Here is a 15,575-nt window from a genome sequence, read left to right as displayed (position 1 = left end):
ATGCTCACATACTAAGTTTTTTACATCAGTATTTGTAAGCCCAAACCAGGAGTGGGTATAAAATGCAGATTGTTCCACTCCTGGTTTTGGCTTACAAATACTGATGTAAAATACTGACCAAATACTGAATGTGTGAACGTGACCTAAGACAACAAGGGTCAGTGAGCCTGTATATTATCTAGTTTCATCTGTCACATACTGTACTCTATGAGGAATGCCCAATAAAACCATTAGGCTGTGTTCCCACGATGAGCATTTGGTGAATTTTTGATATTGCAGATTTTCTGCAGCATTTCTGCATCCATTAAGTAAAATAGGTTACTAGCATGTTTTATAAAAAATATGCAGCGTTAAAACCTCAGCAAAAACTCATTGTAGTAACTTGGGCTTTTTCTCTCCTATTCTTGATTTAGTGTTATTGTTGTTCATACCATATTAAGTAGAAATACATGTAGTTTATACTACAACATTGTGACGAATATCTCCCCTTTAATGACCTATGTTTTTTGTCATAGGTTGGATACAAGTGTATGGAACAGGCTCAGGAGGCCAAAGACTGGGCCTCATAGGAGATTGTTATTTTTAAGATATTATGCCATATTACAGTACATAATACAAGTAATCAAACAATTGCGGATACAAATTCCCTGCGGAGACTAAATAATAAGTCTAATGTAATAAAAAATGTATTTATAAAATAAATGATAATAAAAGAATTTGAATTAACTCCCTTTTTATTCAAAAGTAAAGTTAGTTTATATAAAAAATATTATATAAAACATTTAAAACCTAAACATATCTGGACCATATGCATGCGAGGTTTCACCTACCTTTCCCTCTGATTGTTCTTGTAATTGTACTGACCTGGAGAACCATGTTTCCAAGTCATTTTTACCCCACAATAAATGCTGTTAAAACTAAATCCAACAAAACACAAAATTCCTTTTTTTTTTATACCTTCATCTTCATGTTTGACTTTATATGGTAAATTGGTGATAGGTTGCCTTATTACAGGACAATTCCATTGAGTGTTGTTTCACATGTCAGTCTTTCCGTTACAAGTGGTGACAGTTTCCACATGTACCGGAGACACTTACACACAAGTGAATGGGTCTGTGCACATGTCAGTTTGTCTCCACGGACCGTGTGTCCGTGGGCAAAACACATTGACATGTTCGCTTTTTAATAGCAGCACGGACTGTAAAACATCTTACACACACACATGCACACTGACACTTGGATGACATACCTGTGTCATCAGTGTGACAAGTACCGACACCTGGGAATCAGCAGTACTGTTAGAGCTGTTCCCCGGCACCGGGTGCTGAAGACAGCTCGCATCATTCTCCCCTGCTTGTGCTGCAATCAGCACTAGCAAGGGAGAATGTTGAGAGTTCAATTCAGTTGATAACAGCGAGATCACGCGGTGGCTGATAGCGCAGGCAGCAGCTGATGAATACTCCTATGAATAAATAAATAAGATGACATGGGGTCCCCCTGTATTTTTAAATAACTAAAAAAATACGGTATGGGGACCCCTCTATTCTTGATAACCAGCCATGCTGAAGCTGACAGCTGAGGGTTGCAGCCCACAACTGTCAGTTTTGCCTGGCTGGTTATCAAAAATTCAGAGGAACCCCACATATTTTTTTTTAATGTATTTATTGATAGCCGCCGCCTGCTCTTATCAGCTGAATACAACTCTCAACATTGTCCCTAGTTAGCGCTGATCGCAGCACGAGCAGGGGAGAATGACGAGAGCTGTCTTCAGCACCCAGCGCTGGGGAACAGCATTAACAGTACTGCTGATTCCCAGGCGCCGGTACATGTCACACTGATGCGGTACACAGGCGGCACACAGTTGCCACACGTATTAAACACACGTAGACACGAACATCTCCGGTACAGGCTTTTGTACAGGACTTGTGAAAGAGCCCTAATATAGAATCTGGGACTTAGCAATTTTTTCACATTGCAGCAAATCTTGAATTATTGAATGATTATAATAACGGCTCATTCACATGTCCAAATTTTACATTTTCTTTTTCTCGTACATGGACAAATTGGACTTGTGAATGAGACCTAAGTTACAATTAGAAACCTTCGGCAGGATCACCTTTTAATTTTGGGAGCCTTACACATAGTGGGTTTTTATACTCTACAATGTCCATGCAATAATCTGAACTTCTAAATCTCTATCACATCTGCTAGTACTTGCCTAAACCAATTGTATTTGTGTAAATTCATGTATAAATTGACTGAGGTAATCTTCCGTTCTTCACTTTTTAAGGAAATTCGGTTAATTGAAAGACACATTAGGAAGTTGGAGTTTCACATTAGTAAGGTAAGTGTTTTTATTATTTACATATTTTTAGGTGACGGGGCTCAGCCTCACGGCACATGATCCGGCGTCATCATTTTTCCACATCTGGGGGACACATGTCATTGCCGCCGCTGCACACATTCTTTAAATACACGTCCTATGACACATAGATTCCTGCCACATTTTCTTCTATTTTTGCAGCTCCTCAGTTCTGTTCATAAGCTGCAGACTGCAAGCTGGTAAAACTCTAAACTCCAAGGGCTCGATACATCATTTGCGATTTATTGAAGTCACTTTTCCTTTTTTTTTGCCTTGTGGTATTTGCTGATGATTTTTGCAGGATATTTTTCAAAATGGCTCACTTGGTCCATAAATTCAGTGCAAAATCAAAACCGCTTTTTTTGTCTTCATCCAATTTTTGTGACTGTTTAGCACCAAAAATAGAAAAATAAAAAAAGACTTACAAAATAAAGACAAGTTAAAAAAGGGGTGGAAAATTGATAGAGAATATGGCGCAAATACTATAAAGCCATTAAAAAGGAGCAAATTACTCCAGAAAAGTGGAGGAACAGAAATTTTTCATCAGTGTCCTAAATCCCATTTTCATCCACTTTTGGTCTGTGTGTTCGTTTTTTTGCCATCAGTGTGACATCCATTTTTTCACATATAAAAAAACATTCCAAGCCGTCTCCTACCCATTGAGACTGCACACATGACACACAGATGTCGGTGTGCTGTCCATTTTTATCAAGAACCCATTGATTGAAGAGGTGATATTAGATCAAAATCAAACATGTCTTTTTTGTTATTGATCCACAATAAAACTGACATATGAACATGTCCATAGACTGTTATAGATACATGATCTATTCAAGAAAAACACAGGTAGAACATGTACTTCAAAGACAGACATCAAAATGAGGCCGAAAGACAAGAGATAGCAATTTATTAGACGCATCAATATTTTTGCAGAATTTTTTCCCACTACAAAAGTGATAGTAAGGGCTTGCTCACACGTTGCGTTTTTAAGTGGAAAGGCATAAAAAAATACATGTAATCCACATCTGACTGTATCAATAAAGTTTTGTCAAATCCAAATACCAAGAAGCATAAAAAACAAAGAAGTGTTATTTAAAACATGAGACACCAACAAGAGACAAAAACCACAGTGTCAAAAAAGCGATAAAGGCCCATGTAAAAACAAATGCACTTCAAAAATACTGCAAAAACTCGTTAAAAAAAAAACACGCCAAAAACACAATGTGTGAACAAGCCCTAATAGTTGTAAAATGTTTGCAGAGCAGGCTTCTGAATTACAGTCATTTCCAATTCTTCTTTGGAAACTCCGGCGCTGTGACCTTGATGGAGAGCAGCCCTTTTATCTCGGTCATTTGTCTCTGTCCTATCTGCTGGTTTTCCTCTCCAATAAACTGTAATTTAGGAAAGTCCTTGTATACCGATGGCCTGAGCGGAATGTGCTACATTTTGCAGGAAATATCTCTCCGTTACCCTATAATTTGGAGGTCGCCAGTATAGATAATATTCTCTGCGCTGCCGGATTCCGGAACCCCAAACGTGACCATGATAAAATGCATTGTTCTGGATGATACGTTCCAGGACTGTGCCGGCCGCGGTGCTACAGTCGATCATGTTACGCAATGAGGATTGTCCTTTCTCCACCTATGGAGCCGACACTGTGCAGAGCTTGTCATCTCTAGGTGTACTGATGAGAACCAGACATGGGAGTCCATGTTTACTTGGTGCCTGCTACAAATCAGCTTCATGATGTTATTATATTTTTTTCCATTTTTGTTTTTTAACTTAAGATTGTTTTTGATGAACGCAGCTTAAGAGCTAGCCACACGTAATAGGATGTTGTGCTGTAAGACAGTGCTCCCCAACTCTGGTCCTCAAGAGCCACCAACAGGTCATGTTTTCAGGATTTCCTTAGTATTGCACAGGTGATTGAATTCTCGCCTGTCCAGGTGATGCAATTATCACATAACTAAGGAAATCCTGAAAACATGACCTGTTGGTGGCTCTTGAGGACCGGAGTTGGGGAACACTGCTGTTAGGCTACGTTCACACTAGCGTTGTGCGCCGCTGCGTCGGCGACACAACGCACGCAAAAACGCGGCAAAATGCATGCAAAAACGCTGCGTTTTGCGACGCATGCGTCGTTTTTTGCCGAAAATCGGACGCAAGAAAAATGCAACTTGTTGCGTTTTCTTGGTCCGACGCTTGCGGCAAAAAAGACGCATGCGTCGCACAACGCAACAAACAAAAACGCATGCGTCCCCCATGTTAAATATAGGGGCGCATGACGCGTGCGTCGCCGCTGCGTCGCCCGACGCTAACCCGACGCACACTAGCATAACGCTAGTGTGAACGTAGCCTAAGAGAAGGGCTTCCCCTGTCATGGAAGCTCCTGTATTGTGCATTGGTGTAGCGCACTCTCACCCAGAGCAGTCTTCATTTGGTGACCTGAGATACTGCCCGAAATAAAATCACTCATATAGTTAATGTTATTATTATTATTATTTATCTATATAGCACCATTAATTCCATGGTGCTGTACATGAGAAAGGAGTTACATACAGGGTTATAGAATAATGTTATTGTTATTTTACTGGTATCTACACACACAGCTTTTTTCCCAAAAGTTTTTAAGCGAATCCTCTTCAAAATCGTCCTCAAAAACTCTTGGAAAACTTTTCTAATTTAGCTCTATGGCAAATATCCACTTTGTTGCTGATATGAGAAGTTTTTTTAGCCTTTTTTTTTCTGAAAACTCCTGGGGAAAAAAGGAAAGTGACATCACTTCTTTCAAGCTACCTCTAAAGGAATTCACTCCATGCTAGGCACTGTCAAACCAAAAGGCTGCAAATAAACTCTTCCAAAGATGGAACAAAAACTCTTAAAAAAATTGTCTGGAAACCTCCAGTAAAAAGAAAAGGCATCATGTACCTCATTTCCACTAACCGATTTACAGCATTAACTAATTGGTGGTTGTTTAATTTGCAAACGATACGCCTGGTGCGTGTGGTACCCAGTGGGCACACAGGCGGCACACGTGTGCCACACTGATGTGCCACAGAAACGCACGGGCACACGGACACGGATAATTCCGGTACCGATTTTTCCGGTACAGGAATTATCTGGACGTGTGGGATTGCCCTAAGACATTGGCAGAGCATTGAGTTTTGTAGGACACTTTACTTTCACACCTTAAGGTACCTTCACACATAACGATTTCGTTAACGATATCATTGCAACGTCACGCTTTTTGTGACGTAGCAACGATCCCGCTAACGATCTCGTTATGTGTGACAGCGACCAACGATCAGGCCCCTGCTGAGAGATCGTTGGTCGCTGGGGAATGATCAGGACCTTTTTTTGGTCGCTGATCACCAGCTGTCATTGCTGGATCGGCGTGTGTGACGCCGATCCAGCGATGTGTTCACTTGTAACCAGGGTAAATATCGGGTTAGTAAGCACAGGGCCGCACTTAGTAACCCGATATTTACCCTGGTTACCATTGTAAAAGTTAAAAAAATAAACAGTACATACTCACATTCTGATGTCTGTCACGTCCCCGCCGTCAGCTTCCCTGCACTGACTGTCAGCGCCGGCCGTAAAGCAGAGCACAGCGGTGACGTCACCGTTAAGCTCTGCTTTACGGCCGGTGCTGACACAGTCAGTGCGGGAAGCTGACGGCGGGGGACGTGACAGACATCAGAATGTGAGTATGTACTGTTTTTTTTTTTTTAACTTTTACAATGGTAACCAGGGTAAATATCGGGTTACTAAGCGCGGCCCTGCACTTAGTAACCCGATGTTTACCCTGGTTACCCGGGGACTTCGGCATCGTTGAAGACAGTTTCAACGATGCCGAAGTCGTTCCCCTGATCGTTGGTCGCTGGAGAGAGCTGTCTGCGTGACAGCTCCCCAGCAACCACACAACGACTTACCAACGATCACGGCCAGGTCGCATCGCTGGTCGTGATCGTTGGTAAGTCCTTTAGTGTAAGGGTACCTTTAGTCAAGTATTGTTCAATTTCACACCTTGGTCGGCCAATGTTTACTTTACACTTATCACAAATTTAATTAAACTGTACCAATCCTAATTGCCTTTGTTATGTGAGGACAACAAGACATTATAGTTTAAACTTGAAAAAAATCACAAGAATAAATGGGTTTCACATACTGCTGAACATGCTTTATTCACTAAAAACGCAGCAAAACCTGATACCTGCGGTTTTTGCTGCAGTTTTTAACTTATTCATTGCTTTCTATGGTTGAAAACGCTGCAAAAACGCTGAAAGAAATGACATGCTGCAGTTTTCAAAAACGCAGCAGTTTCCCAATTCAGTGAGGAAAAAAAACGGTGTGTGTGCATGAGATTTCTGAAATCTCATAGTTTTGCTGGTGATGTAAAATGCAGCTTAAAAAATGCAGCAAAAATGCAACATGTGAACATAGCCTAATTAATCATTCAATGCACATAAGCTTCCATTGTCAACAGCACATGTCCCGTTTACACAGCAAGGTGCGCTGCTGAGAATTCTATGTATGAAGTAACGAGCATCCAGACTAATATAATGAATAAGTTCACCTTCCCCAGATTGAAGAGCTGTATGAAACCTACTGCATACAATGGCGGCTACGTGTTGGGACATGCAACATGAAACATGCATTTTCCTTGTCTCCATCGACAAAGGCGTCCAGGGAAAGTCTCATAGAGCTGAGCAAGAACTTCCAGGAGTGCACTGAGGTGGGATATGTTTGAATGTTGTGACACCATTCAGAAAGCGTTTATATCCTGAAATACTCTGTACTGCGTGGTCATGTTACCGCAAGTATGCAATTTGCATACCTCCAGCCACATTCTGACTAGACGTGTCCACCTGCGCACGTCTAGTCAGCACTTGACTGTATGTATGCAAATCACATACTTGCGGTCACGCGCCTGCACTCTCCTGGCCCTAGCAAATCCTTACAGATGGGAGGATCCACAAGCCTGCAGTCATATAAAGTGACTGCAGACATGTAGTCTAAGGCCAGAGGACCCCTTGAAGGCTGGAGTCACACACAGCATATAAAAAAATCGGTCAGTTTTCACAGACGAGAATTGCACAAATGTTTCATGAACAGTGATCCGTGTGCAGCGCGAGGTTGCGATTTTTTTCTCCAAAAAATATCCGTGATGCGATTTTTTTTCTTCAAAAAATGTGTCATCCATATGGCGAAACTTTCTCGCCGGCTTGCAAAATGGACATATAATGGATCCATGGGCTCAAATATTCTTGAAAACATATATATAGTATATATACAGTGTATATATATATATATATATATGTATATATATATATATATATATATATATATATTATATATATATATTATATATATATATATATATATATATATATATATATATATATATATATATATAATACTAGCTGAAGAGCCCGGCGTTGCCTGGGCATAGTAAATATCTGTGGTTAGTTATAGCACCTCACTTCTCTTATTTTCCCATCACGCCTCTCATTTTCCCAATCACATCTTTAATTTTCCCCCTCACATCTCTCATTTTCTCCCTCACACCTCTCATTTTCTCCCTCACTCCTCTCATTCCCGCCTAACACTTGTCATTTCGACCTCACATCTGTCATTTTCCGATCACTACACTATTTTCCCTCACTCCTCTCATTTTGCACTCACACCTTTTCATTTTCACCTCACACCTCTCATTTTCACCTCAGTATATACATGTTTGTCATCTCCCTTATATATAGTATACACCTGTATGTCATCTCCTGTATATAGTATATACCTGTATGTCATCTCCCCTGTATATAGTATATACCTGCTGTGTGTCATCTCCCCTGTATATAGTATATACCTGTATGTCATCTCCTCCTATATATAGTATATACCTGTATGTCATCTCCTCCTATATATAGTATATACCTGTATGTCATCTCCTTCTATATATAGTATATACCTGTATGTCATCTCCTCCTGTATATAGTATATACATGTGTGTCATCTCCCCTGTATATAGTATATATCTGTGTGTCATCTCCTCCGGTATATAGTATATACCTGTATGTCATCTTCTATATATAGCATATACCTGTATGTCATCTCCTCCTGTATATAGTATATACCTGTAGGTAATCTGCTCCTGTATATAGTATATACCTGTGTGTCATCTTTTCCTGTATATAGTATATACCTGTATGTCATCTCCTCCTGTATATAGTATGTACCTGTATGTCATCTCCTCCTCTATATAGTATATACGTGTGTCATCTCTCCTGTATATAGTATATATCTGTGTGTCATCTCCCCTGTATATAGTATATACCTGTGTGATCTCCTGTATTAGACCTCGTTAACACGTTATTTGCTCAGTATTTTTACCTCAGTATTTGTAAGATAAATTGGCAGCCTGATAAATCCCCAGCCAACAGGAAGCCCTCCCCCTGGCAGTATATATTAGCTCACACATACACATAATAGACAGGTCATGTGACTGACAGCTGCTGTATTTCCTATATGGTACATTTGTTGCTCTTGTAGTTTGTCTGCTTATTAATCAGATTTTTATTTTTGAAGGCTAATACCAGACTTGTGTGTGTTTTAGGGCGAGTTTCGTCTGTCAAGTTGTGTGTGTTGAGTTGTGTGTAGCGACATGCATGTAGCGACTTTTGTGAGATGAGTTTTGTGTGGCAACATGCGTGTAGCAACTTTTTGTGTGTCGAGTTGCATGTGACAGGTTAGTGTAGCAACTTGTGTGCAGCAAGTTTTGCGCATGGCGAGTTTTGCGCGTGGTGAGTTTTATGTCTGGTGCCTTTTGAGTATGTGCAAGTTTTGTGTGAGGGAACTTTTGCATGTGTTGCAAATTTTGTGCATCTGGCAATTTTTCCGCGTGTGCAAGTTTTGCGTGTGGCGAGTTTTCCATGAGGTGAGTTTTGCACTTGTGGCGAGTTTTGCGTGAGCCTAGTTTTTGCATGTGGCGAGTTTTGCACGTGGTGAGTTTTGAGCGGCGACTTTTGTGTTTCGACTTTTATGTGGCGAGGTTGGTGTATGTGTGGTGAAATGTGTGCTGAGGGTGGTATATGTGTTCAAGCACGTGGTAGTGTGTGGCGCATTTTGTGTGTGTGTTCATATCCCCATGTGTGGTGAGTATCTCATGTCGGGGCCCCACCTTAGCAACTGATCGGTATATACTCTTTGGCGCCATCGCTCTCATTCTTTAAGTCCCCCTTGTTCACATCTGGCAGCTGTCAATTTGCCTCCAACACTTTTCCTTTCACTTTTCCCCATTATGTAGGTAGGGGAAAAATAGTTTGGTGAATTGGAAAGCGCGGGGTTAAAATTTCACCTCACAACATAGCCTACGACGCTCTCAGGGTCCAGACGTGTGACTGTGCAAAATTTTGTGGCTGTAGCTGCGACGCTTCCAACACTTTTCCTTTCACTTTTTTCCCCATTATGTAGATAGGGGCAAAATTGTTTGGTGAATTGGAACGCGCGGGGTTAAAATTTCACCTCACAACGTAGCCTATGACGCTCTCAGGGTCCAGACGTGTGACTGTGCAAAATTTTGTGGCTGTAGCTGCGATGCTTCCAACACTTTTCCTTTCACTTTTTTCCCCATTATGTAGATAGGGGCAAAATTGTTTGGTGAATTGGAACGCGCGGGGTTAAAATTTCACCTCACAACGTAGCCTATGACGCTCTCAGGGTCCAGACGTGTGACTGTGCAAAATTTTGTTGCTGTGACGCTTCCAACACTTTTCCTTTCACTTTTTTCCCCATTATGTAGATAGGGGCAAAATTGTTTGGTGAATTGGAACGCGCGGGGTTAAAATTTCGCCTCACAATATAGCCTATGACGCTCTCGGGGTCCAGACGTGTGACTGTGCAAAATTTTGTGGCTGTAGCTGCGACGGTGCAGATGCCAATCCCGGACATACACACACACATACACACACACACATACACACATTCAGCTTTATATAGTAGATATATATATATATATATATATATATATATATATATACTAGCTGAAGAGCCCGGCGTTGCCTGGGCATAGTAAATATCTGTGGTTAGTTATAGCACCTCACTTCTCTTATTTTCCCATCATGCCTCTCATTTTCCCAACCATATCTTTCATTTTCCCCCTCACATCTCTCATTTTCTCCCTCACACCTCTCATTTTCTCCCTCACTCCTCTCATTCCCCCCTAACACTTGTCACTTCGACCTCACATCTGTCATTTTCCGATCACTCCACTATTTTCCCTCACTCCTCTCATTTTGCAATCACACCTTTTCATTTTCACCTCACACCTCTCATTTTCACCTCAGTATATACATGTTTGTCATCTCCCTTATATATAGTATACACCTGTATGTCATCTCCTGTATATAGTATATACCTGTTTGTCATCTCCCCTGTATATACCTGCTGTGTGTCATTTCCCCTGTATATAGTATATACCTGTATGTCATCTCCTCCTATATATAGTATATACCTGTATGTCTTCTCCTTCTATATATAGTATATACCTGTATGTCATCTCCTCCTGTATATAGTATATATCTGTGTGTCATCTGCTCCTGTATATAGTATATACCTGTGTGTCATCTCCTCCTCTATATAGTATATACTTGTGTGTCATCTTCCCTGTATATAGTATATACCTGTGTGTCATTTTTTCCCATTATGTAGATAGGGGCAAAATTGTTTGGTGAATTGTAAAGCGCGAGGTTAAAATTTCACCTCACAACATAGCCTATGACGCTCTCGGGGTCCAGACGTGTAACTGTGCAAAATTTTGTGGCTGTAGCTGCGACGCCTCCAACACATTTTCTTTCACTTTTTCCCCATTATGTAGATAGGGGCAAAATTGTTTGGTGAATTGGAAAGCACGGGGTTAAAATTTCACCTCACAACATAGCCTATGACGCTCTCAGGGTCCAGACGTGTGACTGTGCAAAATTTTGTGGCTGTAGCTGGGACGCCTCCAACACTTTTCCTTTCACTTTTTCCCCCATTATGTAGATAGGGGCAAAATTGTTTTGTGAATTGGAATGCGCGGGGTTAAAATTTTGCTTCACAACATAGCCTATGACGCTCTCGGGGTCCAGACGTGTGACTGTGCAAAATTTTGTGGCTGTAGCTGCGACGGTGCAGATGCCAATCCCGGACATACACACATACACACACATACACACACACACACACACACACACACACACATACACACACATTCAGCTTTATATATTAGAGATATATATACCGTATTTTCCGGCGTATAAGACGACTTTTTAACCCCTGAAAATCTTCTTAAAAGTCGGGGGTCGTCTTATACGCCGGGTATCTATGGTGGGTGGGGGGGGAGTGGTCCCGATGACGGATGGGGCATCTCACAGGGAAGTGTGAGTATGCCCCATTACCTCATATTGTAGCTGCAGCGTCAGCGTGGGTAGCGGCGGCGGCTGCTCCTTTGTGCCGCGTGGGTGCTGTGGGGCGGCGGTTCCTTTTGGTACAGCGCCGGGGCTCTGTGCTGTGGGGCGGCAGCGGTGGCGTATCTTCAGGGAGAGTCAGTCGGGGCTCCTCCGGCATCTCCCGAAATCCCGGAGGCGCCGGCAGCTCCATTGCTGCGATGCGGTGGCCTCCGGGAAAATGGCCGCTGGGGGCGGCGCAGGCTCAGATTCAGATCTCGTCCCGAGATCTCGGGAGACGAGATCTGAATCTGAGCCTGCGCCGCCCCCAGCGGCCATCTTCCCGGAGGCCACCGCATCGCAGCAATGGAGCTGCCGGCGCCTCCGGGATTTCGGGAGATGCCGGAGGAGCCCCGACTGACTCTCCCTGAAGATACGCCGCCGCTGCCGCCCCACAGCACAGAGCCCCGGCGCTGTACCAAAAGGAACCGCCGCCCCACAGCACCCACGCGGCACAAAGGAGCAGCCGCCGCCGCTACCCAGCACCCCACGCTGACGCTGCAGCTACAATATGAGGTAATGGGGCATACTCACACTTCCCTGTGAGACGCCCCTCCGTCATCAGGACCACTCCCCCCCCCCAAAAAAAGGCACATTAGTCACCGGCCGTATAAGATGACATACGGCGTATAAGAAGACCCCCGATTTTTAAGATTTTATATTTTAACTGGAAAAGTTGGGGGGTCGTCTTATACGACCAGTCGTCTTATACGCCGGAAAATACGGCATATATATATATATATATATATATATATGTCAGTGAGACACACCTATATATATATTTATATTTCATACAGAGCTAGATAGCAGAAAAGCCGGTAATTCAATTGTCGGCTTTTGCTAAATCATTACCGAACCCGATAGGATATGAGCCATGGTTTACATACAGTAAATCATTTCATATCCGTTAGATTTTTACATATCCCTCCCTAATAATGTTAAAAGGGTTTGTGTGTAAAATTTGGGAGCTGTAGGTGTTAAATTAAAGGGTTAATTCATGGAAAAATCTAGCATGGGCTCCCGCACAACTTTCTCCGCCAGAGTGGGAAAGCCAGTGACTGAGGGCAGATACTAATAGCCTAGAGAGGGACCATGGTTCTTGCCCCCCCAATAGTAGGAAAGGGTTAAAAATACACACACATTAAGAATAAAGTATTCTATTGAAAGAAAGAAGCACACAGGTTTTTAATATCTTTATTGTATGTTCAATCGAAAGCGAAGCCCTCGTTCTTCTGTAAAAAAAAACTAAATAAAAAAACAACAATATGCCATACCTGTCCACCGTACAGTCAAGTCCAGCGCAGTAATCCATATCTGGGGCATTTACATTTACAACTGGGAGCGCTGCTAATGCGGCCAGTCATGGCTGTAAACGACTGGGGAATGAATTAAATGCAGGGAATGGAGCTTCGGTGACTAGCGGTGCCGTTACCGAAGCTCCGCCCCCTGGCGGCATGAACTCATATGAACTATAGCGTGGGAAAATATTCAGAAACTTTTCCACGCTGTAGTTCATATGAGTTCATGCCGCCAGGGGGTGGAGCTTCGGTACTGGCACCGCTAGTCACCGAAGCTCCATTCCCTGCATTTCATTAATTCCCCAGTCTTTTACAGCCGGGAGCGGCCACATTAGCAGCACTCCCGGTTATAAAGTATTTACAGCGTGGGACTTGGCTATACGGTGGACAGGTGTGGCATATTGTTGTTTTTTTTTTTTTTTTTACAGAAGAACGAGGGCTTCGTTTTGGATTGAGTATACAATAAAGATATTAAAAATCTGTGTGTTTCTTTCTTTCTATAAAATACTTTATTCTTAACTTATTGACAGCTTTCCATTATTACAATAGCAAGGTGACATTAACCCCTTATCAGCCCATATTCCACTGCTACAGGGGAGTCGGAAGACTACCTCTTGATCTCATCAAGAGAATGCCAAGAATGTGCAAAGCAGTCATCAAAGCAAAAGGTGGCTACTTTGAAGAACCTAGAATATAAGACATAATTTCAGTTGTTTCACACTTTTTTGTTAAGTATATAATTCCACATGTGTTTATTCATAGTTTTGATGCCTTCAGTGCGAATGTACAATTTTCATAGTCATGAAAATACAGAAAAATCTTTACATGAGAAGGTGTGTCCAAACTTTTGGTCTGTACTGTGTATATCTATCTATATATATATATATATATATATATCTATCTATACTATGTGTAGACATTTATTTTATCTATTCTATTCTAACCTGTCAGTGTGATTTTACTGTACACCGCACTGAATTGCCGGCTTTTCTAAAGGACACCGGTGCGTATTTCTCGCAAGTCACACTGATGGTCCGTGTGGTGTGTGAGTTTTTCTCGCACCCATAGATTTTTATTGGTGATTCTCGGACGATATACGGTGCAGTTCGTAGCATGCTGCGATTTCTCTTGCACGTATAATATGGCCGAGAAAACAATGGATGATGAGAGCTGCCCCATAGAGTAACATTGGTCCGAGTGCGATGCGATTTTTTAATCTCATAGCACTCGTCCGTATTACGGTCTAGTGTGACTCTGGCCTATGGCTAATAAACTTGGTTACATACATATTTGGTAGGCCCCTAATTTGGGGCCTGCTTGTATTCATCTTCATAAATGGGTATTGTCAGATTTACTGTTTATTACAATTTTCAGCTGTTTTTGACATATTAACATTTTTCTTTCCCTTTGTTTACAACTCGTTACCTTAGAGAGCGACCTTCGCTGCTAGACAGCAGAACATGATTGTTGCTTACAAACTCTTTTCTGTTGTTTTCTCTTTCTGTCTTGTTTTTTGAAGCAGGCCAGGATCGCTGGAAGGCGCCGTTACCTCTTAATCCTGGCCAGTTTCAGTGCTGTGCTCACAAGCTAGTTAGCAGCGGTGGTCGGTCTCCTAGTCAACGAGCTGTAAACAAAAGAAAAGTATTAATATTTGAAAAGCCGCTGCAATTTTTAATAAACAGTAAATTGCAGAAGTGCTTGTCTTTGTGATTTTTTTTGTTTCCACCCTACATTTCCTTACTTCTGCAATATCCATCTTATAATTTAGTTCTGTTTCATTAAAAACCAAAGCTAGAATTAAAGGCGCCTCAATATATTCCAGAGCCGTATCTGCAGGGAGCCTGGGCTGATTATGATGACAATGTCTTCACTACTCAGTAATATATCTGTATGTAAAGAGGCTCCGCTGACATTCATGAGTCCCTTATATATCATGTCCTACTCAGGAGTCCAGCAGGCATCTGCCTTACATTAGCGCAACAGGCTGGAAATGTCCATAAACAGTCAGGACATGCCAGATACACGTGTGCAGAGTGAGGGAGGACAGATGTTATTTGTCTCTATATGTAGGCAGATTCTTGGTGGAAATGAGCCCAGAGACCCCAGCAGCTGGGATATTAATAGCAGTCTGACCGTTTTCATTTCTAATGTGGTGACATCTCTGCATAACCCTCGTGACTTCACTGTACTAAGCATGACCTCTGTAGCTTTCTATTAAAGGGCTAGAATTATTTTTTTTACTTTTAAATATTAGAATAACATATTCAAAGTTTACTTGGATCTACAAAATTGAAATAATTTGCAATATGTTACTGATGACTTGGGAAGTATTTTTTGGGTGCATCGGAAAAGTCTTGTATTATTAACATTTTCATTAAAAGTGAGCCTGTCCGCAGTTTTGACCCCTTGATAAATGCTGATGGCAGCACTGGA

General features: G+C 41.8%; 1 protein-coding gene across 4 annotated transcripts in view; it reads left to right on the top strand.

Annotated features, from left to right (window-relative positions):
* Positions 1-15,575, top strand: part of RIPOR3 (RIPOR family member 3) — a 230,003-nt gene that overhangs the window by 118,984 nt on the left and 95,444 nt on the right. For all 4 annotated transcript variants that reach the window (XM_069750879.1, XM_069750875.1, XM_069750876.1 and 1 more), the window contains 2 exons: positions 2,291-2,344; positions 6,948-7,097. In XM_069750879.1, the coding sequence (XP_069606980.1) occupies positions 7,008-7,097 (90 nt within the window). In that variant the 5' untranslated portion in view covers positions 2,291-2,344; positions 6,948-7,007. The remainder of the gene's footprint in view (positions 1-2,290; positions 2,345-6,947; positions 7,098-15,575) is intronic.

This window comes from Ranitomeya imitator, chromosome 2 (genome assembly GCF_032444005.1).
Source record: "Ranitomeya imitator isolate aRanImi1 chromosome 2, aRanImi1.pri, whole genome shotgun sequence".
NCBI lineage: Eukaryota > Metazoa > Chordata > Amphibia > Anura > Dendrobatidae > Ranitomeya > Ranitomeya imitator.
This window is presented reverse-complemented; position numbering and strand designations above follow the sequence as displayed.